Source organism: Phalacrocorax carbo, chromosome 2, assembly GCF_963921805.1.
Source record: "Phalacrocorax carbo chromosome 2, bPhaCar2.1, whole genome shotgun sequence".
Taxonomy (NCBI): domain Eukaryota; kingdom Metazoa; phylum Chordata; class Aves; order Suliformes; family Phalacrocoracidae; genus Phalacrocorax; species Phalacrocorax carbo.
The window spans coordinates 42,720,196-42,746,561 of record NC_087514.1 but is presented as its reverse complement, the minus strand read 5'-3'; the positions used below and the strand labels follow the sequence as shown (position 1 = coordinate 42,746,561).

At 41.8% G+C, this 26,366-nt stretch overlaps 1 protein-coding gene across 2 annotated transcripts; it reads right to left on the bottom strand.

Annotated features, from left to right (window-relative positions):
• Positions 1-3,821: 3,821 nt before the first annotated feature.
• On the bottom strand, positions 3,822-8,804 carry PENK (proenkephalin). Of its 2 annotated transcripts, none has more exons than XM_064445440.1 (3): positions 8,670-8,804; positions 7,834-7,975; positions 3,822-4,963 (listed from the first exon to the last, which is right to left on the bottom strand). In XM_064445440.1, exons 2-3 carry the CDS (start codon positions 7,969-7,971, stop codon positions 4,298-4,300), a joined length of 804 nt encoding a protein of 267 aa, XP_064301510.1. In that variant the 5' UTR covers positions 7,972-7,975; positions 8,670-8,804; the 3' UTR covers positions 3,822-4,297. The 2 variants fall into 2 exon arrangements, with proteins under 2 accessions (XP_064301510.1, XP_064301511.1); XM_064445441.1 differs by lacking the exon at positions 8,670-8,804 and adding an exon at positions 8,510-8,639.
• Positions 8,805-26,366: the final 17,562 nt, after the last annotated feature.

Below are 26,366 nucleotides of genomic sequence, written 5' to 3'. Positions count from 1 at the left end.
TCACTTCAGTGTTTCAAAAGACCAGAAGCGTGGTATGCTCTGTGGGGTTGTCCCAGAACATCACTGTAAATGAGATGGGTTTTGGGGCCAGCTAACCCATGCCAGGAATTCCTTCAGTCTGAAAGCAACCTAGGGTCAGGGAACTTAACCATTCATTTGCCTTTTGAGTTCCAAATTGTGGAATGCTCCTTTTGGCATTAGGAGGAATCTTGCTCTGTGTGTCCAGCTAAGCTCTGTAGTGCTTGAGGGAGAAGGCTGTAAAGAAAACTTCCTGTGGCACTGAGATATATAAAACAACTGTGGAGTTGTGCTATGAATGTGTCATTTTGGCTTATATGTAGGCCTCCAAAACCATCCTTAATATCAGAGAAGCCCTTATACACCGTACATTGAAAACTTCGGTTCTTGTTTATTAAGTTCCCTTCACAATTAAAATGAGCTGGTGCATTTAGAGTCTATGTTGAACACAGTTTAATAATGCTTATTTCAGTATATTAAATTAGAACATGTTTCTGTTCTTATAAAGATTCTATTTTGAGAAAGATTATCTGAAACAGCTAACAACATTGATGTTATAATTACTTGTATTTATGATAAGGTTATAAAAATTATAAAGTAAATTATTATAATTATTTAGAAATAATTACAAAATAATTATTGTAATAATATTTTTGTAGTTATTTATATTTATTATGTATCATACTGCATAATCATTTACCAGAAAAAACCTCCAGGAAGTTCAAAGTTGTGCTCTGCATATTTCAGCTCACAGAATATGCCAAGTTCATCTGCGATGTGGGAATGGTGCTATGACCTTTCCTCATTATCCCAAGATTTCAGCTTAGGCTTTCAGGCAAAGCTCCAGCTGCATGCGGTTTGTATTCAGAAATCATTGTATTCATCAGCTTCTCTCTCTCCCTTGTGATCTACTCCTGTATGATAACTCCGTTTGATTCAGGAAATCCTCTTTTTTCCCCCTTCTCTTCCTTCCTCTAATTAATTCCTATTAAAAAGCCCAACTCATCCTTGCCTCAACCTCAGCTAGACTAATCTTTTTCTTCCTTTTGTTCCTCAGGCAGAGGCATTAGTCTCTGGGACTGACCCTTCCACCTTTCATTGCTCGTGTTCAGTTTTTGTTATACTTACTCTGTATTCAGACCAATGATACTATATTTGTCCATACTCTGGAATATTGATCACCATGTAAAAATGCCAAGGCAATGATAAAAGCCAGGGAAAGGAAATGTAGAATCTGTTTTTTGGTCTCAGGATGACATTTCTTCCTTGAGAATACTCTTGCAATTAATTTTATTTCTAGGCACCAGGCTTTCCTCCTTTCTGCTTTTATTTATATAAAGCAACACAGCTGTTTCAATAATCTTCCAGTGAAGTGACAGTTCTAGGAATGTATTGTAAGAGAAAAACTAGGGGACCCTTTCCAAACTTGGACCAAGACCAAGATATCCTTTTTCATCTCTCAGCCCAGTAGACCCCATCTTCAACCTTAGTTTTGATTTGTGATTTAGCAAAGTGGACTTCAGCAAACCTTGCTTGATTCAGTGACACATTTTGAGCTGATTTCATATGAAATGTTAATTACTGAGAATGTTGGAACACTTTAGTGTTAGAGAGCCCCTAAGTGATGGCACATCTGAAAGTCATAAGCTAAGAAATTCCATGACAACAGAAGAAATTGGATTTTATTCTAATTTCACATCTTTTAAATTATAATTATTAAAGCATGAAAGTGTCTGGAGAGGTTTTCAATTACAAGGGAAGGCAAGAGGACTATTCAGCTTTCCTATTTTATTCAGAGAATCAAAGTCGCGTCCCCCTTCCATGTGCATTGCCACCTGCCTGTTCAACCTTGGAAGAGACTTACTCCTCCACTTTGCTTGCCCTCACTGCTGCTTTGGGTTGCATGCATACATTCCAGTTAGATGTTTGTATCAAGTACTTTTTTTACTATATAAATTTATATAAATGGAAGGTTTAGTAGATCAAAACACTTCATTCTGCAAGACACATACAAGGACTCTAGAGCTTTGGGAGTTTTATTTCTCATTAAATCACCAATTTTTGTGAACTGTGAAAGACGGGTGACAACAACTGGTAAACCTTTTGCATCATCAAGTACAACAATGCTTGTTTTAGTTAGAAGGCTGGCAAGGGCCTCTCCGACTAGATTAAAGCTAAGTAAGTTTTAGGGAAAAGAAGTGAATAAATGTTGAAGTGAAAGATTAAGGATGAAACTGCACTGTCGTTTTAGTTCTTTCTGAAATGTATGCTTGAAGCAAACCTGTTGCTGATGCCTGCATCCCATGTGTGGCTCTGTGCTGCAGAGGAGGCTCTGTATGCACAGCCCGAGGTCGTTGTGGATGAAACCACTCAGGGTAATGTGTTCCAGGAGCCCGACGGATATCCTCCAGCTGCTAGTGGGCAGGTGCTATGGGGGGAAAGAAAGGGTAGAAGACTTTTCCTGTGGCTGGTGGCGTCTTGAAGAACTCTCTAGAAAGGTGATAGGGAACACAACTGAATGATGAAAATGCCATGGAACTTCTACAGGCATCTGTATGTTCCACCTTTTAAAATTTGGTACCACCAATTCTGTACAGCAGGAAGCGGAAAATAGGTTCCCTGCTTTTTACTGAAGCAAAAGGAACGCCTTGCAGTTTGTCAACCCTTCAGCAGGATTTTGGCCACTTCAGACCACCTGCGTCATCCTCTAAGGGCCAAGCCAAAAATCATCACAACTAATTGTATGTGATGAGGCTTTTAAGTGCATATTTAAACACACCTTAATTTTTAAAAGTCCTGAGTACCTAGAAGATCCCATTGACTTGAAGTTAAAGAAAAGTCATACGCTTATTTTCCCCTTTGTGTCAACAGGTAGTACTGTGCAAAACTGAAATACAGATACTGAATGCAGAGCCACAGATGGCTTTGGACATCTAGCTCCCATAAACTATTTAAGCAACAATCAGGTATCTAAACCGCTTCAAGGATCTGGGCTGTAGAAGCTTTAAATACTGTAGTTGTAGTTTTGTAAGTCTTGGTCATCTGTTGTGGAATTATTGTTAGTGCCTGTGGCCAAAGCCATTTTTGTCATGTTAATTCAAGTGGGAAATAACTAGTAGCTAGTAGCAGCAGGTGGGGGAAATGTGCTCACAGACACCTGCTGGAGGAAACTAAGGGGACACTCAGAATTATGGAACGAAGTCTACACTATGATGGGAGCTGGCCTTTGATGTAGCTGCCACCTATGTAAATGCCAAAGGATCTATAGTGTTAGTATGGGGTTTTCTTTTTGTTCTCAGGTTTACTCATACTGCCTTTGTTTGAAATAGAAAAGACTGATCAGCAGTTTCCAATATTTCAGGAGTGTCAAACTGATTTATACCAGCTGAAGAATCAAACACAAAGCTGTTCCATGGAAAACCATTTGGCAGGTGCTCTGTAAAATTAGGATTTTGAAGTTTGTTATGCAGTTTTGGGTCATGTTTATTTTGTACAAATGGCCTTACTCATTTTTTAGTTAGTGTTTATAACTTTAAGGCCAACTGTACAATCCTATATTGGATGGATATAAAAGGTGTAACTAATCGAACGTGGCATTGTGTTGTGCACTGAAGAAATGTTTTTAGTGCTTTAAGTCAAACATGCTTCTGTTTTTTTTTTTTTTCATGTGAATTGGCTGAACACTATGAATTATAAATTTAGGCTTTAAACATTGATTCTGCTAACTAGTTAAAATGAGAGCAGTTAGAGCAAATGCAGTTATATCCGCTTTAGAGTATATTTATTATTCTAGTATGGTAAGAAACTGAGAAAACTAAAGACAAAAATTTGTTTCAGCTGTTGTGTGTGCAGTACAAATTCTGTAATTACAGAAAAGAGTTTGGCATTACTCTGACTGGTTAAAGAAAAATTGAGATGATGTTTGATTAAATGACTGAGAGAAAATAAATAGCATTTCAGAATTTATGCAGTTAGGATGAAGAATTTATTGTATATACAGTTAAGCAACTCTACTGTAGATGTACTTCCTCTTTAAAGAAAATGGATACAGTAATCAAAATAGTTCTAGCATGGAAACTACGATACAGACTGAAACTTGACTAAACCAGAAATTAGTTATTTGACTCGAAAGAACACAGAACCCGAAACAACAGATTGCAGGTCGCATCATTAACCAAGGACAGTAAAAAACTGTACAGTACAAGCAACACGTTACAATAAGTTATGACCAATAAGGCAGTCTTTCTTGTTTAGGACGAAAGGGATAAAGGGAAAGGTATTAAAATCTCATAAATCCACCATATCTCTTTTCCATCTCTGGGATCTCTTTGGAATAAGTTTCCCCATCTTCTTCTGAAGGGAGAATGGAGTCGGCGAAGCGCTTAAGAAACCCACCGTATCGTTTCTGGTAATCCAGCCACCATTCTGGCCTGCCCACTCTTCTCATGAAACCACCGTATCTCTTTTGCAGCTCTTTGGCTTCATCTTCCAACTCGGGGCTGCGCTTTATGCTTCTCATGAAACCTCCATATCTTTTGCTGACGTCCCCATCGTTTTCATTTATCTCTCGGTAATGCCCTGCTTCAGGGTTATCCCCTGTTCCTAGAAGCTCCTTCAGCAGATCAGAGGAATTAGCAAGGGCATCGTCGTCCGAGTCTTTCTTCATAAACCCTCCATACCTCTTAGCCAGGATTTCTCCTCCATTAGCTTCGTCCTCTGGTTCTACCCGATAGAGCTCATCCATTTTCTTCATGAACCCCCCGTATCTTTTCATGAAGCCTCCATACTTCTTTGCAAGCAAATGGTTCTCATCCAGCTCTTTCTTGTCTCCTGGAGCAATGTTGCCGTCCTCAGAAAGATCCAGCTTTGCCAGCTGCAGAAGCTCCTTGCAGGTCTCCCAGGCTTTGGCAGAAGGCAACTTTCCTTCACACTCTAGTGTACATGCCTGAAAAATGGATGCGGTTTACTGAAAAGGATTCAATAGTAACAAGCACCTCACCGCCACCTTGTCTTAGCTTTTCTTGTTTTTAAAAGACCATGAGTGAGCCTCTTATTGTGAGTGGCTTAGAAGGACTGCCCTTTGTGAACAGCTGATTTCCTAACTGTCTGTTCTGAACTTCTTCACCCCTCTCTGAAGGACACTAAGAGAGAGAATACAGGACAAGATGGATCAAGGGTCCTGCAGGTCAAGGTGCCCCTATGTTTCTGTTTCAAAGGAAGCCACATGTACAGTTCCTCCACCTGCCTTACGCTCAGGTGCGTTGTTATGGTTTGGGTTTTTTTTTTTTATTTACTACTGGGAAGCTAAGAACCAATTGTGGTTTGCTTCATAATGAAAGTGTAGAAGTCTATTCAATCTTCGTAATTAAAAGTGACATACAGAATTTTTAGGAAGGAGTTACATGGCATTGTCTTTGCAAAGAAGCCAGCTGTATTGAACTGCTCGGTATCTCCAACACACTGCACAGCTCTAAAACTACATTTCTGTCTGTTATCATCAGTTTCTCTTTGTGGAAGAGATCTTTCAAATGAGTATCAACTCAGATGTAGAAATACAGGCTCTCTTAGGCAGGATCAAACTTCTGGTTTTGCTAATTTGACAGACAAAGTAGTGACAGTCAGAAAGAGCGGAAAAATTCCTAAGCTGTGTTGCTTCTGACTGTAATGAAAAATTTTCAGGCTAAGACATAAAAAGTTTTCAGTACCTGTATGCATATCTTGTAGCCTGTCATGTAAAGATAATAACACACATACTAGCTACTACTATCTCTGTTGTGTCAGAGGAGTTTACTTCTTGTGAAGCCACACTCTTCAGCTGGAAAAAAAGTGAATCCAGTGGGGTATTTTTCTTGCCCATGTTTTTTATACACAATAATTAAACAAGAAATGATCAGTGTTTTCAGTAAGAGAGATACTCACTCTGCCTCTAGATGATGTTTTCTGAGGATCTTGATATGCGTTAAAAGTGTGAAATTAAACCCCAGTAGAGTTTCCTCTAATAGCTAACTGACCAGCTCTCTACCTCTGGCCTTACCTGTCTGTTAAGCCCAATTTTATTCTAATAAATTAATATTTTTTTGATATAATAAAAAATTTAAAGGGATTTATGTATTTTGCAGCAACAACTTATTTAACTGGCACTACATGCTTGTTATCTATTGTAGTTGCGCCATAAAGAGAATGTGATCTCAGCTTCAGTCTGACACTGAAATTGCTCTAAATCAAAGCAAGAATAGGTCTTTCCCTTCCTCTTCTCTTCTCAAGTATTTTAAATGGCCCTCTATGGCCAAATCAACATGTGCTACCTCATAGGTGTGAATGACCACATACGATGTGATAAATTTTGTATCTTACAGATACAATGTGATAAAATCAGTTATATTATTAGAAACATTTGTTGCTTAAAGCTATTTGTACCTGTATGAGGAATATGTGGTACAGCACATTGCTTTATTTTCCCATTTCAAATAATAAGTGATGTTACGGAATTAAACTTTGATTCTTTCCTGAATAATTACTGAACGTGTACAAGAGACAATATCAATATAGACACCCACAACATGTACTCTGAAAAGCATGTATCCCTCCCTCCCTCCCTCCCTCCAAAAGGGCAAACTACCGCTTTTTCCCCTAGTTGACAGTAAAGCTAAAGTTTGAATGAAAGCTAATGTAAGCAAAAACCTGTTTGCCAGCCATCGTGAGAATGCTGCTCTTATGAACCTGCTGTGGTTAAGAGTGAGTCCTTGCTTTTGGAGTAAGCAGTACTCAGTGTTTCCTAATTCTGCATAAGAATAGGGTCCAGTCCTTCCTTTTGTGTGCTGCCAAATAATCGATGACATCTTAGGAACGAAACTTTTCAGATCATTTAGGTGTGCTGAGAGCATGATGCCTCCATACGCATCTATCTGAGGTCAGGAACCACAGGTGCCACTGGCAAAGGACTCGGCAGCCTGAGTTCCCACCTTCTTCAGGGAGGGCTGGGGGACCCCAGACTTCCACTGACCCCAATCCTTAAATTTCAAGCTGAGTTACCTCTGTGACTATACTTTTAAATAATTTCAATATAATTAAAATTACAGATACACCAACCCCCCCTGCCACTCCCACCCACCCACCCACCCCCACCCCACCCCCGCATTCTGGAGTTTTCTTAACATGATTTTTCTTAGGAGACAATGTCAAAGGGCTCTTTCTCAGGCACATTCCTAACACTGTGCAGCACCGTGTTAGGAAGGAAGAGCAGAGGAAGAGCAGCGGGAGGTATTGCTACTCAAACCAGGCTTGAAAACCACTTTTTTTGGTGAGATTTCAGGCAGATCTGCCCCTTTCCAGCTCGACAGCCATCCTGCCTGTAGAGAGCTCACCCTACCATGGGTCGGGACCCTCCACCCCTGTCCCTCCCGGTTTCCCCCCGCCCTGCCGACCACCTTTCCCTGCAGAGCTCCCCTCTCCGGCCAGATTTCCTTTGCCCTTTACGTTTTCACTCGGCTTTTCCCTCGCTCCCCGCGGGCCCGCCCGGCGCGGGGTGCCCCGTCCCTCGTCCCCGCCCCGAGAGCCGCCGCTCGCCGACGGGCAGCGGGAGGGCCGGGAGGGGGGTCTCCTCGGGGGGCGCTGGCTTTGTGTCGCCCCCTCCCCTGCGCTCCGGGACCCGCTCCTCCCTCCCCCCCCCCCCCCCCCAACAACGGGTCTTCCAAGCGACCCCGGCCGCTTCCCGCACTATTAATTTGTGTTCTTTCGCTCCTTTGCCCCCCTCCCCCTTTCCTCCCTCCCAGAGTTGAGGCGGGGCAGGGTCCCCCCGGCCCCGCTCCCGCTTACCAGGGGGTGGATGGCGGCGCGGGGTCCCAGGCGGTAGGCGCAGGCGGCGCAGTCGCGGCCGCAGTCCGCCCGCGCCCGGGGCAGCAGGCAGGTGCTGAGGGCCAGCAGCGAGCAGCCGAGTCTCAGGAGCATCGCCATGGGGCTGCAAGAAGGAGAGAGATCAGCCGGCAGCCGCCTCCCCGCCCCGCTCCCAGCCCCGGTACTGCCTTCCCCCCCCTTCCCCCCCCCCCCCCCCCGCTTCGGGGCAGGAAAAAGCGGCACGAAACTGTTTAAAATCAAGTTCTGGGGCGCACGCACCTCCCGTACCTCACACGCTTTGTAGAGCCGGGGCGGTTGCGCTTGCGAGGTACGCGGGCGCTTAAGGTAAGCAGGCGCTTGGCAGCTGCAAGGCAAGGGCTCTGCGTCCGCGGCAGGAGCGGACCCCAACGATGAAGCGCCCAGAAGCTCCCGTCCGGTGAAAGCGCTCGCCCCAAAACACTTTATCCCGCCCTTCCCGCAAAGCCCGCGCCTCGGGGAGACGAACCGCACGGACGGGACGGCGGCCCCTCCCGGGAAGGGGTTGCCGTCGGAGCGCCCCGAGTAGCCGCCCCGACGACGGGCTCCTGCCCCGACAGAGCCGCCCCCGGCCCCCGCCGGTCCCCCCCCACCCCGCAGGCAGCGCACTTCACTCACACACCGTCTCCCCTCGGGGCTCCCGGGAGTGGCTGGGGAGTGAGCTGCGCCTTGCTGGAGCCTCGGCGTCGGAGCCGCTGTTATTTATAGCGAGGCCGAGCAGCCTCTGGAGGAGAAACCCCGGCGGGGGCGCGGAGTGGGGTGGGGGGGCGGGAGGAACTCACAGCCTGCGGTTCCTGACGGTGCGGGGGGCGCCGCGCCGAGCCGAGCCGAGCGCCTGCTGCCGAGGCCGGGGCCGGGCGCGCCGCAGCGGAGCGGTGCGGGAGCGGGTGCGGGCGGCGGCGACCGCACTTTATAATTCGTGAACGCGGGGAGAGCGCGGCTTCTTCCAATCGCCGTCGGGCTCCCGCTGACGCAGCACCTACGACATCCCCCCCCGCCCCCCCACCCCGCCGTCAGAGACTCCGACGGGGCTTGGGCGGGGGGTGTGTGGGGGGGGTGCCCTTGCCGTCGGGGGGAGCCGGGGACCGGCACCGGGAAAGTTGCCGGGGGAAGTTTTCAGCGGGGGCGGGCGGGGGTGGATGAGACACCGCCGTGAATCACGCAACAGGGGAGGGCTGGGGTGGGGGGGAGCGGAGAGTGGCCCCGGGGCTGGCGGCAGCCGCGCTCCCCGGGGCGGTGGGCGCCGTTCCCCTCCAGAGCGTTGCACAGCGCCGGGGAGCGGAGCTGGGTTTGGGGGTTTTGGGTTTAGGTGTGCTTTTTTTCTTTTTTTCTTATTTTTAAAAATTTTTTCGGTCCCCTTCTCTCCCTGCCACCCTGGCAAAAGCCCAAGCGCTGGTGCTGAGAAGTGCCGGCTGTGTGCCTTCTACCTTGCTCACTGGGCCCCCGGTGTAAAACGCTGCCTTTGGTGGAAGCAGGTTTTACTAGGGCGAGCGAGAAGACAAGGGTTTTGACTTGAAAGTATCGAAATTTCACAAGTATGGGTAGATTTGCCTTATTTTCACAATGCTGGTGACCAGGAAAACGCAAATAGGAAGGAACCAGGCAGAGGCAAAACTCCAAGCGCTTCTGCAAGGTTGCCAAACCAGGGAGCTGGGGCAGCTCGCTGCTCTGCTCCATTTGATGTCCTGGGGAACAGATGTGGGGCAGTTGCACTGAGCCCTGACGCCTCTTGTTTGTAGAGGGCTCAGCCACAGCTGTGTTAAGCTGCATGTCTTTGTCAGAAGCCACCTTCTGCTTCCAGCTTCGATTTCTAGCTGGTTTATATTTATTTGTTCTTCTTTCATAGAGTGATAGAATAGTTTGAGTTGGAACCAACCCCCTTTCAGCATTGTCCTTCAGTTTAAAGAGCATTTTTCCCCTTCCTAGTGTATTTCTGGGTTAAGGTTATTTTCCTCCCTAGACCTCATTTTGCTGAAGTGAACAAGCTGTGCTCTTCAGCTTTCTGTCTTGAGATGGGGCCTTTTCATGTAAATGTTTTTCTCTGCATTTGCTATACTTGGAGTTCATAATTTCTGGGCACGAGCGATGGGAACAGTACACAGTACGTCAGCTGAAATTTCATTAGGGCATTAATGCATAATTATCTCCCCTGGAGGAGGAAGACACCTCAATTTATACCTCCTCAGATCTCATTTGCCTTTCCTAATGCTGCAGTACATCGATGTCACACACTTGTCTGGTAACTGAGATACAGCCAGAACTAACACAAAATCCAGTACTATTATTGTATGGAAATTGTGCTTTCTGCCACCTGTTAGTCTTTACATCAGCTATCTGACTCAGATTAAGGATGCTCAAATGAAGGTCTGGATTGTCAGAGATCCACTGAAAGACGTAGCTCTTGTGTATGATCAGTGTACATGAGAACAGAATCAGGCTCTCCATTTACGTAGTAATATTGGCCAACTTCGTAAGTGAACCCTCAAGAGAAGAGGTAGATGTTTTAAAAATCATCCCAGTGGTTGTATTTATGTTAGCATGTGAGGAATCTGCATTTGGAGCAACGAGCAGATTGCCACACCACTGAATCAGCAGGAATGCTATAAAGTTTGTTCTGAAGATGGTTAGGAAAGCGCTGACTAACTCCAGAGGTGACACATTTGGTGCCTCTTTTGTCATAAGGATGCTCTCTACAAGCAGAGCTTTTTCTGATGGACATCGTCAGATTAGTCCTCTGGGTCGATTACTGACCCTCAGCTCTGCCATCATTTATTGGTTTGCACTCTAATAGTCAGCATGGCGTGATGGGACAGATAGCCCAGTAGCCTCCTGATTATTCCTCCTGCAGTGTACATCCCACGTCCCTGGGCTGCCTGACTCCTGCTTTCATCGTTCTGCACACGAGCGTCCATGCTCAGCCTGCCCACTCAGCCTCTCAGGCTGCCACGTCCTTCATTACTCTGCCTAATGTCACTTCTTGTGTTTTATCTGGTCGTGATGAAAACCAAGCCAGTGTCAGAATCTCACTGTGTACAGAGGTACAGGTAGTCCCTTTAGATAAAATACAGACTATAACAGGAAAAGACAAATGCTGAAGTAAGAATAAAGCATATAAAAGGACCAAATAAAAGGCATGTAAATTCTGTGTAGAAGGGGAGTAATGGGGAGGTTTATTTTTACACTGTATAAGTCTTATGGCTGCTGGTGGGGACCAGGGAGGAGGAAAAGATGGAAAGAGATCAGGTGTGAAATGCACAGGTGCAAGGATGCTGTAAGAGAGAGAGGAGAGGTATCTGTGCACAGCCAGCACTGGGCAGAAGAAATCCAGCTGTGGCTGTTGGAAGTGCTACAGATATCCCTGACTCTTTGGTTCATCTGCTTCTCCATATCCTTTGTGGTCTGAGTTTTGGCTGGTTCCTCTCTATTGCTGGTCCTCGTCCTGCATCCTTATGGATGCAGGGTTTATGAGGGTCCCCAGGGCCTGGCAGGGTGGGAAGGGGGGAGAAGGTCCCAGCCAGACTCTCATTTTACCCATTTCCCACTAGGTGTAGCAGTGCCTGCTACACAGAGTCCTTTCCTTCCTCATGAACGATGCCATGAAAGACAATAAATAGTAATACAAGGAAGGAGTAATTAAGAAAATACTTCTTGAAGAGCTCACTTTCCCACTGTCAGCAGAAGAAAGCTCCTTAATTCCCAGTCTGAGTTCAGTTTCGTATGCGAAAGTATTCTTTGCAGAGAGAGGATGAAAACAGGAGAGAATTTGGAAAATTTTGACAAAATACAGCAAAAACTACATCAGGAAAATTACTCACTGTAGGAGTGGAGGATAATGTTTCCTCAGCAACAGAGGGCTGAGAAAGAAATAGGGAGGCATAAAAAGAAAGAGAACACTTTTCACAGCAGTAAAGATGATAACTTGTTGCTCCCTACTAACTTCATAATAAAAATGTCCTGATGTTGATAAAAACTTTGGCATTTATATAATCCAAAATTACCACAGATACCGAATGCCTTTTATCTGTCATCAAAATATATCAGCCAAAAGAAACTTGTTTGTATTACAGTAGTGCTTGCAGCCCCGAGGGCCCTGTTCTCCTACGGCTTGTCCAGACTTCCCAGACTTAAGCTAGAACAAGGTGAAGCCGAAATGAAATAATCTTCATTTTTACTGATTGAGAACACAATTTGAATGACTTTACAAAGTCTTGCCGAAAGCGGGCAGCTGAGTTAGAAACTAAATCTTTCTCTCTTGGATTTCACATCAGTATCTCTACTGCAGGACCAGTTTTCCTTTCCAAGCTATACTCATGATGCTAACTGAGCTGCTACAAAATCATTAAATGAAGATGGATTTATAGAAATGTGAAATAAACATGCTGTTAGCACCCCAAGCAACCCTTCTCGCAACACAGAGCCTTTCTGACAGAATTGAAATGAGGAATAGGGAATATAAACCAGCATGTTGGTTATTTTTTTCAGCTCAGTGCAAAAGGTCACAGCATTTCTTAAGACCAAACAGTCAGGTTCCATTTAGCTCAGTCTAAATGGGCTTAATTTTTACTGGAAACATATATAACTGATGTCAGAGCCGAGAAAGGCATTGCAGGTCAACTCTCCTATACCAACCTTATCATCAAAGTAAGTCAGAGACATGAGTTATTAATCTATAGATATAAGGTATGCACTTCTACTTTTAAAATATCTTTATTAAATTATGTCTAATGTAGGCAGAGAGGAACTGTAATACAGAGAGAAGCTCAAGGGAAGGTTGGTATGGCATTGCCCAAAGCGTGCCTTTACAGGACAGAGGTGTTCCAGTGCTTCCCATGTCTCTGTATATCCCTTAATATACATCTAAGTGTATAATTTAGGGTATGAAGAAATAAGAAAGATATCAGTGATGCAGATATTTCTGCTCACGGCTGCTGAAGACAATCTTGTATGGAAAACTGGAATGCTTAACTTTTCATCTCAGGCAAAGCTGGGTCTTCCTAATAATATTTTTGCCCTTGAACAAATTATACCTTTTTTAGAAGGCAAAACCATGCGCTGATCTAGTGGCGACAAGGAGACGTTTGCACTGAAGGAACACTGGCAGCTACTGTCCCTGTCTCGTGGCTGATGCCGTGCAGCTTTCTAATGGGGGAGAAGGTTTCACGCTACTTTCTCTGAGTGAGATAGAGAGTGTGACATGCATGCGGTATAAGCATACCACAAACACAATTTTTGGTGCATTTGTTTACCTGCGATTGTATCAGACAAGGTAAGAACAAAGTGGAGAGGTTTATACTGTTGTGTGGAGGAACACGGAGATTCACTTTATTACACACTTCTCTGTTTCTCACAGGCACACGAATATGTGCTCTCAAGGATTTTTGAGATCAGTCCTGAACTGCAGTAAGAAGAATGTTCTGCAGTGTAAGTTGAACAAACTGTACAAAATCCGTATTCGTTATAAAAGCATTATGTTGCTCATTTCCACAGAGGCCATGGGAGGGGTATTTCCAATAAAATAAGAAGAAAACAGGGTGCTCAGTAGCAAAATACGTTGTGATGGAATCCAGGCACAGTGATTATTATTTAAGACAATAACTGCTCCACATGAGTGGAGTGATTTATCCTCATTTTTTTAATTAAGAAAACTCAGCCATGAATTACAAAGGAAGTATTAGATTCCATCTATGAAAAGGATTGCAGTGTCTAATGCATATGTGGAAGGATTAGCTGAAAATTGTAAATGAGAGATTTTGATCATTTCAGTCATATTAAGAAAAACAAACAAGCAGAGTCTAAATAATATATCTGGAGTGCAAGCTTCAACTATTCCCATTATTCACATTCATACAGCAGAATTTTGGAGCTTTTTCCCCAGTTCCAGCCTCACATTTTCATTGCTAGTATTTTATTGCCCAGTTGGGGAGTGCTGTGTTCACACTTTAGCGCAACATTCAAAACAAGTTGTTTTTGCAGACTGGAGCTGTAAGGAGAGCCTGATGCATTACATGCAGACAGGGTACAGGCTATCTGGATTCCTTGCTGTGCTCCTCAGGGGGCAGGCAGAGGTGACTTGAAACTTCCATATTTTGGGCAGTTCAGAATGTAATTTAAAACGGTGTTGGTGGTTGCTGTGATTTCCAGCAGCCCAACAGGGAGTGTTTTACGGCCGAGCACTGAGCTGTCTCCCTTCCGCTCCCACTGTGGCCTGAGCACGACCTCTCTCGTGCCTCTCCAGGCCACGAAGGGAGCAGCAAAGGGCCATGTGTGCTCTCCCTCTCCTGGCCTTGCGCTGGTGGGATTCCCCAGAGGTGGTCCGGATAGCAATGAGAGTCATACTTTATTTCGTTACACCTCTGCTGGAAATTTCCTTGCCCACACCGGGAATCTGCCTGCCTTACAGCCTGCTGTGGCTGTCGCGCACAGCCCGTGTGCGAGCAGCATGGAGCCTTCTGTTCTCTTACAACATACCTTGGTCTAATGGTGGGCTAAATTCCTCAGCTGCAAAAGCAACTTCATGCTCATTTATGGTAGAGTTCACTCTAGATTAGCTAGAGGCACAGTGGTAAACCCTGCGGAATTGCAAATACGGAAGAGATGACGTTCATGCAAAAAATGGAGTGGGAAAGGTGCATAAAGCACAGGGTTCTCACAAGCACCCTGTGAAAGGCCCACCATTTTTCTTTCAGTGTAAATGATTTTCAGTTGCTTTACATGAATTGGGGCTTCAGTTACGTTCCAGAAGGTGTTTTCCTTAGGAAGGAAAGCTGGAGGTCTAATTAATTGAGTTATCTAGCTAGGACAGGGAAGAAGATGCTAACATAAGAAAATATCCTAAGAGTGTTTGAAAAGGAAATAAGAAACATTATCACCACATTTCTTCATTTTACACATATTTGACCTGTTCCACTAGCCATTGTTTGTACCTCTCTGCACTTTGTATTTCTATTAAAAAACCTGGAAACTGAACTCTGACCTTTCCTGTCTCAGTTTACCCATCTACATTCCTTTTCTTTAAAGCTGCTTGCTTTATACTTGAAAGTAATTTCATTTCTCCTGCTGCATAATTGAACACTCCAGAAACTAAAAAATCACCTCAGCCAGCTGAGCCCTTATTGCTTTTCTTGTGCAGAACTGGTGAAAATATTTCCTGAAGGTTGAAGCTGTGAATATGACTGAGGTCCAGGTTTAACATGAAGATTGAATTTATGCAGAGGCTGGGAAGATCCTGAATGATTTTGGAAGCGGAAGAGTTGAGTGAAAATGTAGGTGCGGTGACAGTGGATAGTAAAGGAAAATGACAGATGTGGTAAATATTCTGATTATTTTGTGATGGCATAAATGTATTGGAGGAGATTGCTTTGTGGTTGACTCCTTTCCCACCTTCCAAAGATATATCTCGCATTTTGGATGTTATAAGGCCTTGCTATCATGACACCTAGCTTTTTCTTTGTCAGTCTGAAAGCTTATAAAATCACAGTGGCAACCACTGCTAAAGTGGAGGTATAATATAGGGTTTGTTCTTAGTATGAAAGTGGTCAGAACGACATTGTCACACAGCTAACCAGCGCTGTCATGTCTTTTTTAGTTCTGCCAAAAGCTTTCTGTGTCACCTCAAAGTGGTGAATTCACCACTTCCCTCTAATTTAATGTAAATGCTATCAGTTACGACCTGATAGAACCTGGCTTGGCAGCATTTTGCTAGACAAAGCAAGTGATGCTATTTCATAGCTTTTGACTGAGTTCATTCAAAGTATCAGGTATAGTATTTGTAGCTCTAGGACAGGATTAAAATATCAGATATTTTAGACTTTTAACGTGGTGATTTGAACTACCTTTGGAGTGTCCCTTGTCTACACAGGTACCCTAGGATTTAATCAGCTGGATTCAGACACATCTGAGTCAACAAACTGGTGTGTCTTTTCAGAAAAAAAAAGACATAGAATAGAAAATAATGCAAATATCACAATAGTAATATACTAATAGTACAGTATTATACTAATATATTTTAAACATTAATAAATAAGTTGTACTTCAACTTTTTCAAATTCATCAACACTGGGTATAGAGAACGAGTACTGTAAGCAAATAATTCACAGAGAAGAAAAATTAAGTTTTGGATGAGGTAGAATGGGGAAAGTCACAGTTGTTAAGATTTTATGAGATTAGGCTAGTTTATGTCATAAAACATTCCTCAAGCTGATTATCTTCTTCTGACGTTTCTTTTGTGTATTCCCCCTTTCCCTACAGACAGCAGTGCTAGTCAGTGGCTGAGGCAGACTCTCCACCTGCTTCTGAGAGCAACCTAGTAACTGCCTTGTCACCTCACCCAGATCTTTGGGATGAGGTAGAGTTTCATCATGGGACACGATGATGAGAGATAAATAATTTACTGAGATGAGGACTACTGTCCAAAAATGCAGCAGCAAATTTTCTGTCCTACAAAGTTGACTAAAGTGCTCAGCCATTTTCTTGTGGCAATAAATAAAATGACTTATTTGTCTAATCATCTTGCTTTTTATGATTAAACTAGGCTGCAATTTCCAGAATATTTAGGATTGGTCTGGTGTATACTTTGTGCTAAAACTGGATATAACGTGTGTGCCAACAGAGTGATGCCAGAAGTTGGAGGAGCTTTCTGTACTGGTGTTTTCCTGCTGTTTCTTTTAACGTTGCCTTAGTTTTGAAAAGCGGCAAGCTTGTTATTCGAAAGACTGCAAAAATAAATATTAATGAACATCTTTAAAATTATAGCAAACTGAATAATGTGGCAAAAATAATTGGCATCTGTGTTGCCTGGTCAACTGATCAAAATACCACCGTTATCCAACAGAAGGAAGTGGGAGGCTTTCAAGGAGGTCAGGGTGCTTCTGGGCAAGGGTGACTGTTGTCACCTGTCTGGTTGTTCAGCTCTTGGTTTCAGCACTTGAGGATAGAGCTGCATGTTGTCACACAGCTGCTTTGCTTCCCTTTGAAGATGGGGTGTATAAAGTAATTCCCATACGTAAGAGCTGACTGTCATTTTGAACCTTAGCCCATTGTTTTGACCCCTGTTTAGGCAGTGCAGAAACTTACAGGAATACCTGCAGGGGATGGAGGGGTCCCCAAGGCACCCATGTCAGGTTTCATCACTGAAGAATCGCAGGCTGGTTGCCTTCTAAATATGTCTGAGATGTCGAGTTTTTTTTCTCCACGATAGTTTCTGTTTTTGTTAGGACAACAGTGGAGGCTCTGACTGCTCAGCAGCTGAGCCTCTGGTTCTTCTTTTGTTAAGACCGTGTATGAACTCAGGACCACAGTTGCAGATGGGATGCCCAACTATTGTGGTTTAGCCCCAGTCAGCAACTAAGCACCATGCAGCGGCTCGCTTACTCCCCCCACCCCAGAGGGATGGGGGAGAGAATTGGAAGGGCCAAAGTAAGAAAACTCGTGGGTTGAGCTAAGAATTGTTTAATAATAAGAAACCCCAGTAATAGTAATAGTAATAGTAATAGTAATAGTAATAGTAATAGTAATAGTAATAGTAATAACAAGTGATGCAACTTCTGACCACCTGCCAAACGCTGCCGCCAGTCCCTGAGCCGTGATTGCTGCTTCCCCCAGCCAGCTCCCCACAGTTAATATATTGGGCATGATGTCAGATGATATGGAATATCCCTTTGGTCTGTTTGGATCAGCTGTCTTGGCTGTGCCCCCTCCCCTCCTGGCTTCTTGTGCCCCTGGCAGAGCATGGGAGACTGGAAAAATCCTTGACTAGTATAAGCACTGCTTAGCAACAGCTAAAACATCGATGTGTTATCAACATTATTCTCGTACTGAATCCGAAACACAGCACTATACCTGCTACAGTGAAGAAAATTAACTCTATCCCATCTGAAACCATGACACCAACACAAGCTGAATGCATGTAAACCTACTGAAGGGGTGTGTGAAGTAAAGTATAAATTAGTAAATTATAGCTATGAATCAATAAACTGTAACTATATATGTAAAGCTCAAAGTTAGAGCTCATAAGGAAAAATGCCAGACCAAATACTTCATCAATGTAATTTCCAAGTTTTCAAAAATGAAGTGCTTGTGGTGGTCTGCTAGACAGATAAGTTCCAGTGGTTTTTCTTGTCTGCAGAATTGTCTTCTGGATGTTTGATGGCCTCCAGGTTCTCTATGTCCAAGCGGGAGCTCCCTTTCTTTGCATGTGGTGGGCCATGACCAAATTAACATCTCCTCTGATTAGCTCTTATGAAGAATGGAGCTGCAGCAACAGAAAACAGAGGCAGGAGAAAGTATAAGGCACATCATGTTTTCCAGTTTTGCCAGTTGTTTTATTTTATGGCGAAATACTTCCACCCGTCATCAGGTTTATTCTGACATCCATGTTTGTGTTATCCTCTGTCACGGGCAGTTGAAAGGAGCTTTGGAGGGGAGAAGTGGTTGCTCTAATATATATTTTTTTTTTTTGCGTAGTCTGAATGTGTACTTGAGCCTGAGAAACCCATTTTACTAAAAATGTGCTCTGTGTGGACATAATCCAATGTTTGAAATCCAAGGCTGGTGCTTTGGGCTTGGTTTGGCTGTTTAGCTGTGATGAACCCTGCTGATTGCTTCTGAATCTCAGTGTTTTGAGTCAAAATCATATCTTACTTTCTCCCATAAGCTACCTGCCTTCTCTGCTAACATTCACAGGAGTGAATATTTTCTATTTTACACCTCCAGAGTTTTCCATCAAAAAGTTAGACGACAGAATGCTAATGGAAAACTGGTGACTGGGAGACCCTTTAAGGATTATCATAGTTTTTAAGCTAGTAAGGAGAAAAATGAAAACAAAAGGTAGCGTTAGTTTATTTATGAGAATATTTTGCTGTACAATACAGTCATTGTATTACTACGTATTCATTCAAAAAAGGGAACTGTAATGTGAAACATTGCAAATACTCAGCAAAATGAGTTGAGAATAATGGAGAGAGATGTAAGTTTTAAGTTTTTAAAGGATGAGTACATTTTTAATTTATCAGATATGGATTAATGAGTTTTATCAAACATTGCAATAAAATGCTAAATTAAATGCAAGTAGTATGGAGCAATACAAAGTTCAAAGAAAGGTGGTGACTTTACCTCTTAATAATGTCTTCAGTTAAAAGTTTAATTAAATTATGACTTGGAGCTTCTGCACAAGCTTACCATTATGAGCATGCAGAATTCAGTAATGTCCACTGATGCAGACAGAGAAATGAGTAGTGCATATATTTTTACAGGGTGAGAACTTTCCTGCAAGCCTTTCTGAAAGAAAAATCACACTGAATCTGGTATTTTCAAATGCATTTTACAAACACAGATTTAATGTAATTCTGTAAAACTCTTCATTTCTGTATGGGTTTATGGGTAGTTTATATGTGGCTGTATGATATTCAGTTCTAGGAGGCCTATTTGAAACAGAGAGAGTTCAGTTTTAATCATGTACTCCCTCCTTGATCTTGTGAAAAGAAACTCTTCACTTTGAGTTGTGATTAGTATCTGTTGTGCAGTTATCTGCGTTATAAATTAGAACGTATGAAAGTTGCAGAGGAGTAGTATCTGAAGTGCAGTGACCTAAGTATTAAATAATTGCTACTTTTATGGATCATTGCTTCTTTATCATCAACTTAAAATAAAAAGCAATTACAATATGTTACAGGAAAGAAACTCATCTCATTAATACCCATGCTAATGTTTACCCTCCAGGTTACTCTTCAGTTTTGTTCCATGTTTTCTGAGTAGGAGGAAAGGGTGACAGGTAATTTACTCTGCTGGGTAATCTGGGCTTCTTGAGTGGCCCCAAAATACCAGCATTTAACTCTCTCTTTAATAAAATAACCCATGAAATCACGAGAGATTTTTGGTGCTCCACCTTTCCCCGCCTGGTCACAACCACCTCCTTGCCTAATCTTACTTAATCTTTACCTAAGAATTAAGATCCCATGTCTCAGTCCCATGAGGAGTAATTTTGTGGCCAAGGAGGACAATGTGTCACCCTTTAGAAATTTACTGCCAATATCTTGGCTGGTCTAAATTAATGTATCTACAGCGATACCATATTTTATATTCTAGATGAAGTTCAAAACTACTTTTCCTTGTCTGTGTGTCATGTACTCATGTTAATGTTTTTCCAGTCTGCCAGTTTTTATGGCACTGATCTTTTTAGTTGCTATGCATCATTTGATTTAATTCCATTACAGACAGTGATTTATAACTGCTTTATTATAAAGAAAAGCAGTCAGAAAAGAAGAAGATAGACGCATGATTGTGAACAGTGACATTAAACTGAGCTAACATCTGATGTACTTTTCAGGAAAATGTTTTAACATAATGAAGTGCTTAGACTGTTCCCCAAAATTAAGCTGCGTATGAGGTAAGTGGTGGCACCCCTATTGCTTGATTTAGTTTCACCCAGTTGATTTAATTATGCAATGGGGAACAGTATATCAGTGCAATAAGGATGTTTAGGGAAGGTCACTCCACCTCCTATTTTGATGTTTTAACGCACAGTATATTTCAGTGAGAATGTATCTGTAAGTCCATAAATATCTATATACTGAAGATAAGCCTTGTTAATTCTGTTGCTATTGGCAAAGCCAAATTTATCTTGAAAGAATCAATAGAAGTTTGATTTCTTTTAAAATTCAGTACAGTTTCACTCAGTTTTTTTTGTATCTATACACTTCCCATCCAAGCATCTCGAAGCACTTGCATTGACCAAGCTAGTCAGTCTCATTCCTGTGAGGGCAGTGCTCTTTATGTGGTTTGGGGATGAATGCATTCATCTATGCCATTTCCTGCTGCTGCCATGTTACCCAAATAGCTTCCTTCTCAGCCTAGTTGTATTTTTTTCCATATGCCATTTACTTCTTCATTGTGTTCCTACATAGTCTGAACTTTTCTGGTTTTACTTTGTCAATTTTCTCTAATTTCCTCTAAAAATATGGGGGAGATGATCTTCACCTGAAGACCTGCTTCAGATTACTAAACCTTTCAAGGGTGACCTTTGCAAAATTAGTTCAGCTAAATTACAGTTGCATATTTGTCATATAAATATACATGTATAAACCAGTGAAACAATTCTTCATATTTAAATAGGTATTTACATATATTTTAAAGTCAGCTATAGCCTTCTGTTGCTTGAGTTTTACTCTGTCGTGTGGCAGATTTAGTGGTTCTATTACAGATGACTCCTCATGCTCTGTGTTGATAGGGAAAAAAATTTAGTTCATTTTCTTGAAGTTTCCAAATCAAATTGGTAAACAAGTTTTTAAAATGTAGGTAACAGCAGATAATGATCAGAAAATGTTAACTGCCTGTCACAGGAATTGTTTATGAAAACAAGAGAGCTATGTCTAAGAAGCTGTTGGTAGCATCATGGATATGAAATTTTATTTCCATTGATTAGACAATGATGCCTTTTACTATTCAAGGACAGTACCGACTTCTCATAACACAAATTTTTAATGGAAATATTAGCTTTTTTTGTTTTAGCAGAAACAGCAGCGAGGCAGCAGGATGCAAAACAGATGAAGCAAAGAATAAATGTATGTGATTATAGATTTCAGTTAAAGCAGTCAGAGTTTTGCCTAAGTTGTGTCTACATTTGTCAAATCCGAGACAAACTCTGTAAACTCTGATAAATAATTTGGAGCTGCAGTTTGCAGAGGCTCACTCAGACTAAGGTTATTTTAGGAGTAGATTATTTCTCATCCATCACTCCCTCCATCTTGGTTTATTGGAAGACAGATTTGGTAAGATAGGATTACTTGCACAAAGGATAGCTTTCCTCCATTTCAGATGGCATGTCATAGTGTTATATGTACTTCTTAAACTGAAAAGCAATTTTCTCTATAGCAAATTGGTCCATACGGAACCAATCTTTGGAAAGTAACCTAGGTTTCAGAGTCAATAGCAAGCTAGGCAGCACGTTATCTTGGTAAGTCTTGCCTAATAATAGAAATCTCTGTTTATTATTCTTATTTTTAAAGGTGACTTTCAAGGGATGAGAACCTATGTTTATTCATCATGTGTAGGCCTTTAAACAAAATGTTGTCCTGGAAGTTTTAAACATAACCCTGCCTGTCTCATGTATAGACACAGGGAAGAAAGCAGTTCTTCACCCCTGCTGGCGCACAGAAGTGCTGGAGTAAACGGGCCACTGACAAAGGTACAAAAGCCACAACTCACTCAGGCTGCTGAGTGAAACAAGCCAATGACGAGCCAACACCAAGGAACCTTCTGGCTAAGTCGGACTGCTGAAATGGCAGAGGATACTCCAAAAAATTTAGTAGGAAGCTCAGAAGGAAACAGTGGCCAAGTGATATGACCTGCACACAGCAGCTTGCAGGCACAAGGCAGTAAGGAGTCACCAACAGATTATAGCATTTTGAACGGTCATTGTTATTCTTCTGAGGAGTTCCATGGCCCAGGAGCGTATCTGCCTTCTCTAAATCACGAGGATTTTAGTTTTCATCCAACCTATGTTCAGTTTTCACGGACTTTAGTAGTTTCTGCCAAATATGCCAGAAAATCCAATCTAATTCCGTGTTGTAACGTTACAGACATTACAGTTACTTTCTCCTGCCAAAATGTGGTACGTGGGTGAGGTGGTGCGGCTGCGTGTGAATTTGATCTGTTGCTGTCTGTTGTATACTGCTCCCTGAAGAAATAGCGCATATATCCCTGTGTCCTGTTAATGCTTTTTACCATCATCTTTATTCAATATACATAAAGATATTTAACATTACTTTCATAGTGAGAGAGGAAATAAAACAAGTAATAAGTTCTTATGCTTTTATTTGAATCTCATGTACCCAAGAATGAGTTCATACTACCTGGCTTTTAAAAAGACAGAGCCTTTGCAGCTGATAAATAAATGTGGCTAAAACCAACTTGATAAGTCCTTATCATTGCAAAATACCAAATAGAAATGTTGGTTTCTCTTTCAAGTCCAAGCCCTCCCTCTGCTGCTCTGAAAATCAAAGGCGTCCTCTTTTTATTGTCATATGATGAAGAGTGAAAATAACATTTCTTTAATGAGGAATAATATAAATGAAGATGAAAAACACCTAATGTCCTTTTACCACTGATATCGGAAAGGATTACTTTTAGGAATAACGAAAAGGTCACATTTATGACATTTCAAGCTGCCACCAGCATAGAAAATATTATTTTCAGATAATCATCATATAAATCAATGCTAAGGTCTAATAAGTATCTTCTTGAGGCTCTTCCATTTAGTAAATTCCATTAAAATAGTGCATATATAATGTATTGTTAAAATTGAATTTTACATAAGGAGAGGAGCCTTGTTCAGCTGCCTTCTTAGCTCTCTTTCCATTTTGCCTTAATGAACCACATTAGCACTGTGAAAAAGAACTATGCTATTTAGCATGAAAACCAAAATCCTATATTTAAATTGCAGGACTTTTGTTTTGCTGACATATAGGTAAAGATGAAAACTGGTTAAGTTTGATTAAATTGTTCTGCTGTATGGTTGACACTTCACCGGCAGAGCTCCTTAGAACTGCCCATTTAAATTGGAAGTGTTAGTTTCCTTATTTCAGAAATTAAGGTAGTGGGTTTAAATGAAGAAAGCAGCATACAATGGAGAATATGTGTCATTGATTATCAAGTGACATAAATACCAGCCTACATTTCCAGCATTTCATTTGCCGTTTTCCACCACTCTTTATTTCTCATTAGAAACCTCAAGTGTTAAATCTGGGGTTTGTGAAATGACTTTCCATTGTGCGTCTTGTCACATGTGGGTAAAACTATCTATTTAAATTTTGTCCTTCAATTCCTGCGTTTTTAGAAAGACTCAGGTTCAATTTAAACTCCTTTTTCATTTCTGTGTGCATCATCCCATCACGATCCATCAGCCCAGATGCATCACTGAAAGGATTTTGAAAGGACTTTAAGATGCAAGTTCTTTAATTTTTCATTTGTTATTCTGAATGTGAGTGCTGCAAAATATCTGGGAACTTGTTTACATTTTGTTCAAGCACCAAGATAACCAAAGCATGTTTGCTTGCTTTTTTCTGAGTGGTATTAGTACAGCAGGTTGCTCCTAAGTCTAAGATTTTGCTCCTGAGTACTGTGGTACTCCAATAGCAACACTTGCATTAGGTGAGAGCAGATTCCATCCAGTCTGCAGAATAATTCTTTACCACATTTTTCAGCCTTCTAAATTTTGAATCATGTTATTTTCTGCTGATTTTAAGCCAGAATTGGCTATTAAGGCTAGTCTTGTCCTCTTGTTATCATAGGTTGTTCAACTCCATCTGATTACCCTGTTATGACACCAACATCTTGGCTTTAGATGCATGTTCTAAGGGTACCCAGAGATGGAGAATGATCAGGTACTTTTCATAGCTTTTTCCAGTAATTAACCTCTTTTTACACGATTAAGCAGTGATGCCTAATTTTTAATTTAAATTAGTTTTGCTTAGGATTCATCTCTTGATCCTTCTAATCCTTCTTCTGCAGGATTACACAGCCTTTCCTAGCTGATGTTTTCTTTCCAGGGCAGTATTTATGCACTGTAATCAGATGTTTTCTAAATGTACTTTTTCAAACGAGCTATTAAGATTTGTCTTGTCTGGTGTCTCACAGTAAAGGATTTTTTCCAACTTTGAAATAGTTCTTGTAGTCCCTCTATTTTCCTAATGCCTCAGGAGAACATCGATCCCAGAAGTGGACACATCATTCCAGCACTGATCTCTATCAATGTTGTTGTCTTCAAGAGGAAATCAGACCTTTTTGACATAACTCTTTTGCCACATTGACCTTTTCCTATTGGTAAATGCTATGTGATTTTCTATTGAATCTGTAATTACTTCAGCTCATACCTGGAGAAGTAGTCTCCCTGTCTCTAGCATAAACAGGAACTCCAACAAACTTTGATGCTAAATCAACTCGCCAGTATTTTTTTTTCCCTCCAACCTCCTTAGGAGTGCCAAATGCTTAACAATCTACAGATATCAAGTTTCCCTTAAAAAGTGATTAGCTTCCCCCTTCCCCTCCCCTCCAATTTCTTAAAATCAGGTGTGTCAAAATAACTTTTTCAAGGCAGGAGGAGGGATTGCTCTATGTGACAGATGATCTATATTGTATGCAAAGTCAGGAGATAAAGTCAGGCAAGTTTAGAAAGAAGGGGCAAAGATAGCAAAGGGATATCAGCCCGCTCTGATCTCAGGACTGGAAGGAGAAAAGGCTTCTGTTCATGCCAAGATGTATTTCCTCATCCCAGGCTAGTTTCAAAATTCATTCCCAAACTCTACAAGCCATCTGCAGATATTCTGACTAACACTGAATAATATTTGATGAGAATAGCATTGATTTCTGCAGAACCATGCGTGCGGCATGGTATTCCTCAACGTGACTGAAAGTAAGAAAAATTTGGCCCCAAAGAAAATGACTCATACTGGTCTCCCTTTGCAGTTATTTTAATAATGAAGTAATTAGAACTGAGCCTGACTATTTCTCTTGTTTCTTTCTCCCCAGCCCACCGACAACTCCAATTTATGCCAACCCACTGGCACTACATCCAGGTAGCTGATGGCTATCTTGTTAGCAAGAGTATTTATGATTTATTTTTCCAAGTAGTTAATACTCCACACAATCCTTTCATACAATTGTGAAATTGAAAGGGCTTAAGTAAGGTTTTACTACTTAAACATTAAACAATATAATCTTTGTAGCATTTATTGAAAGATGAAAAATGCAGAAAGCTTATAAATACTTCCTTGCATTGAACTAAACCCCTGAAGGATATGAACTTCATTGATCTGAAGTGTTATTTCTGTCTTATAGGCTGGGACATGCAGAGTCCTGTGTGCTCCTTAGCTGCCCCTTTGACAGAAAGGAGTCAGCTGTGGAGAATGGTTTTGAGAAAGGCTCGGACTTGGGCTTGTTAATGTGCAGGATCATGACATGTTCTTTGAAGGAGGGTAGCCAGAAAAAACCTGAGGTTTGTAGAGCTTCCTGATGAAGTAACTCCTATTTTGTGGCAATTTTTTATCTAGGAAAAATAATTATTCTTTTTCTAGTACAACTGTAGAACATAACTTGATTGCCTTCCTACCTCTGCAATCTTGCAGTCAGAATTTCATGACTGCTGAGCCCTGGAAATCAGTGGGAGCTGAAGACAAGGTGTAGTTGTGAAATGCTGCTTTTCTGAACTAGAATTGTCTTTAACCTGAATACTAGTGACATTTTGATGGCAGAAAAAAAAAAAAAAAGGAGAAATCTGGGTGGAGATTGATGCATTTTCTCTTTGGTAATGTGAAACACAAGAACTCATGATCATAAACCAAGCGAATTTTGTAATATTTTTCTCCTGTTGAAAAATTCCTTCTCCCTTCTCATCCTAATAAAATGAGCCATCCTGGCTTAGACCAGCAATCTGTTTTGTTCCACATCCAGTATCCTACCGTGTCCATAAGTACCCAGTTACATCACTG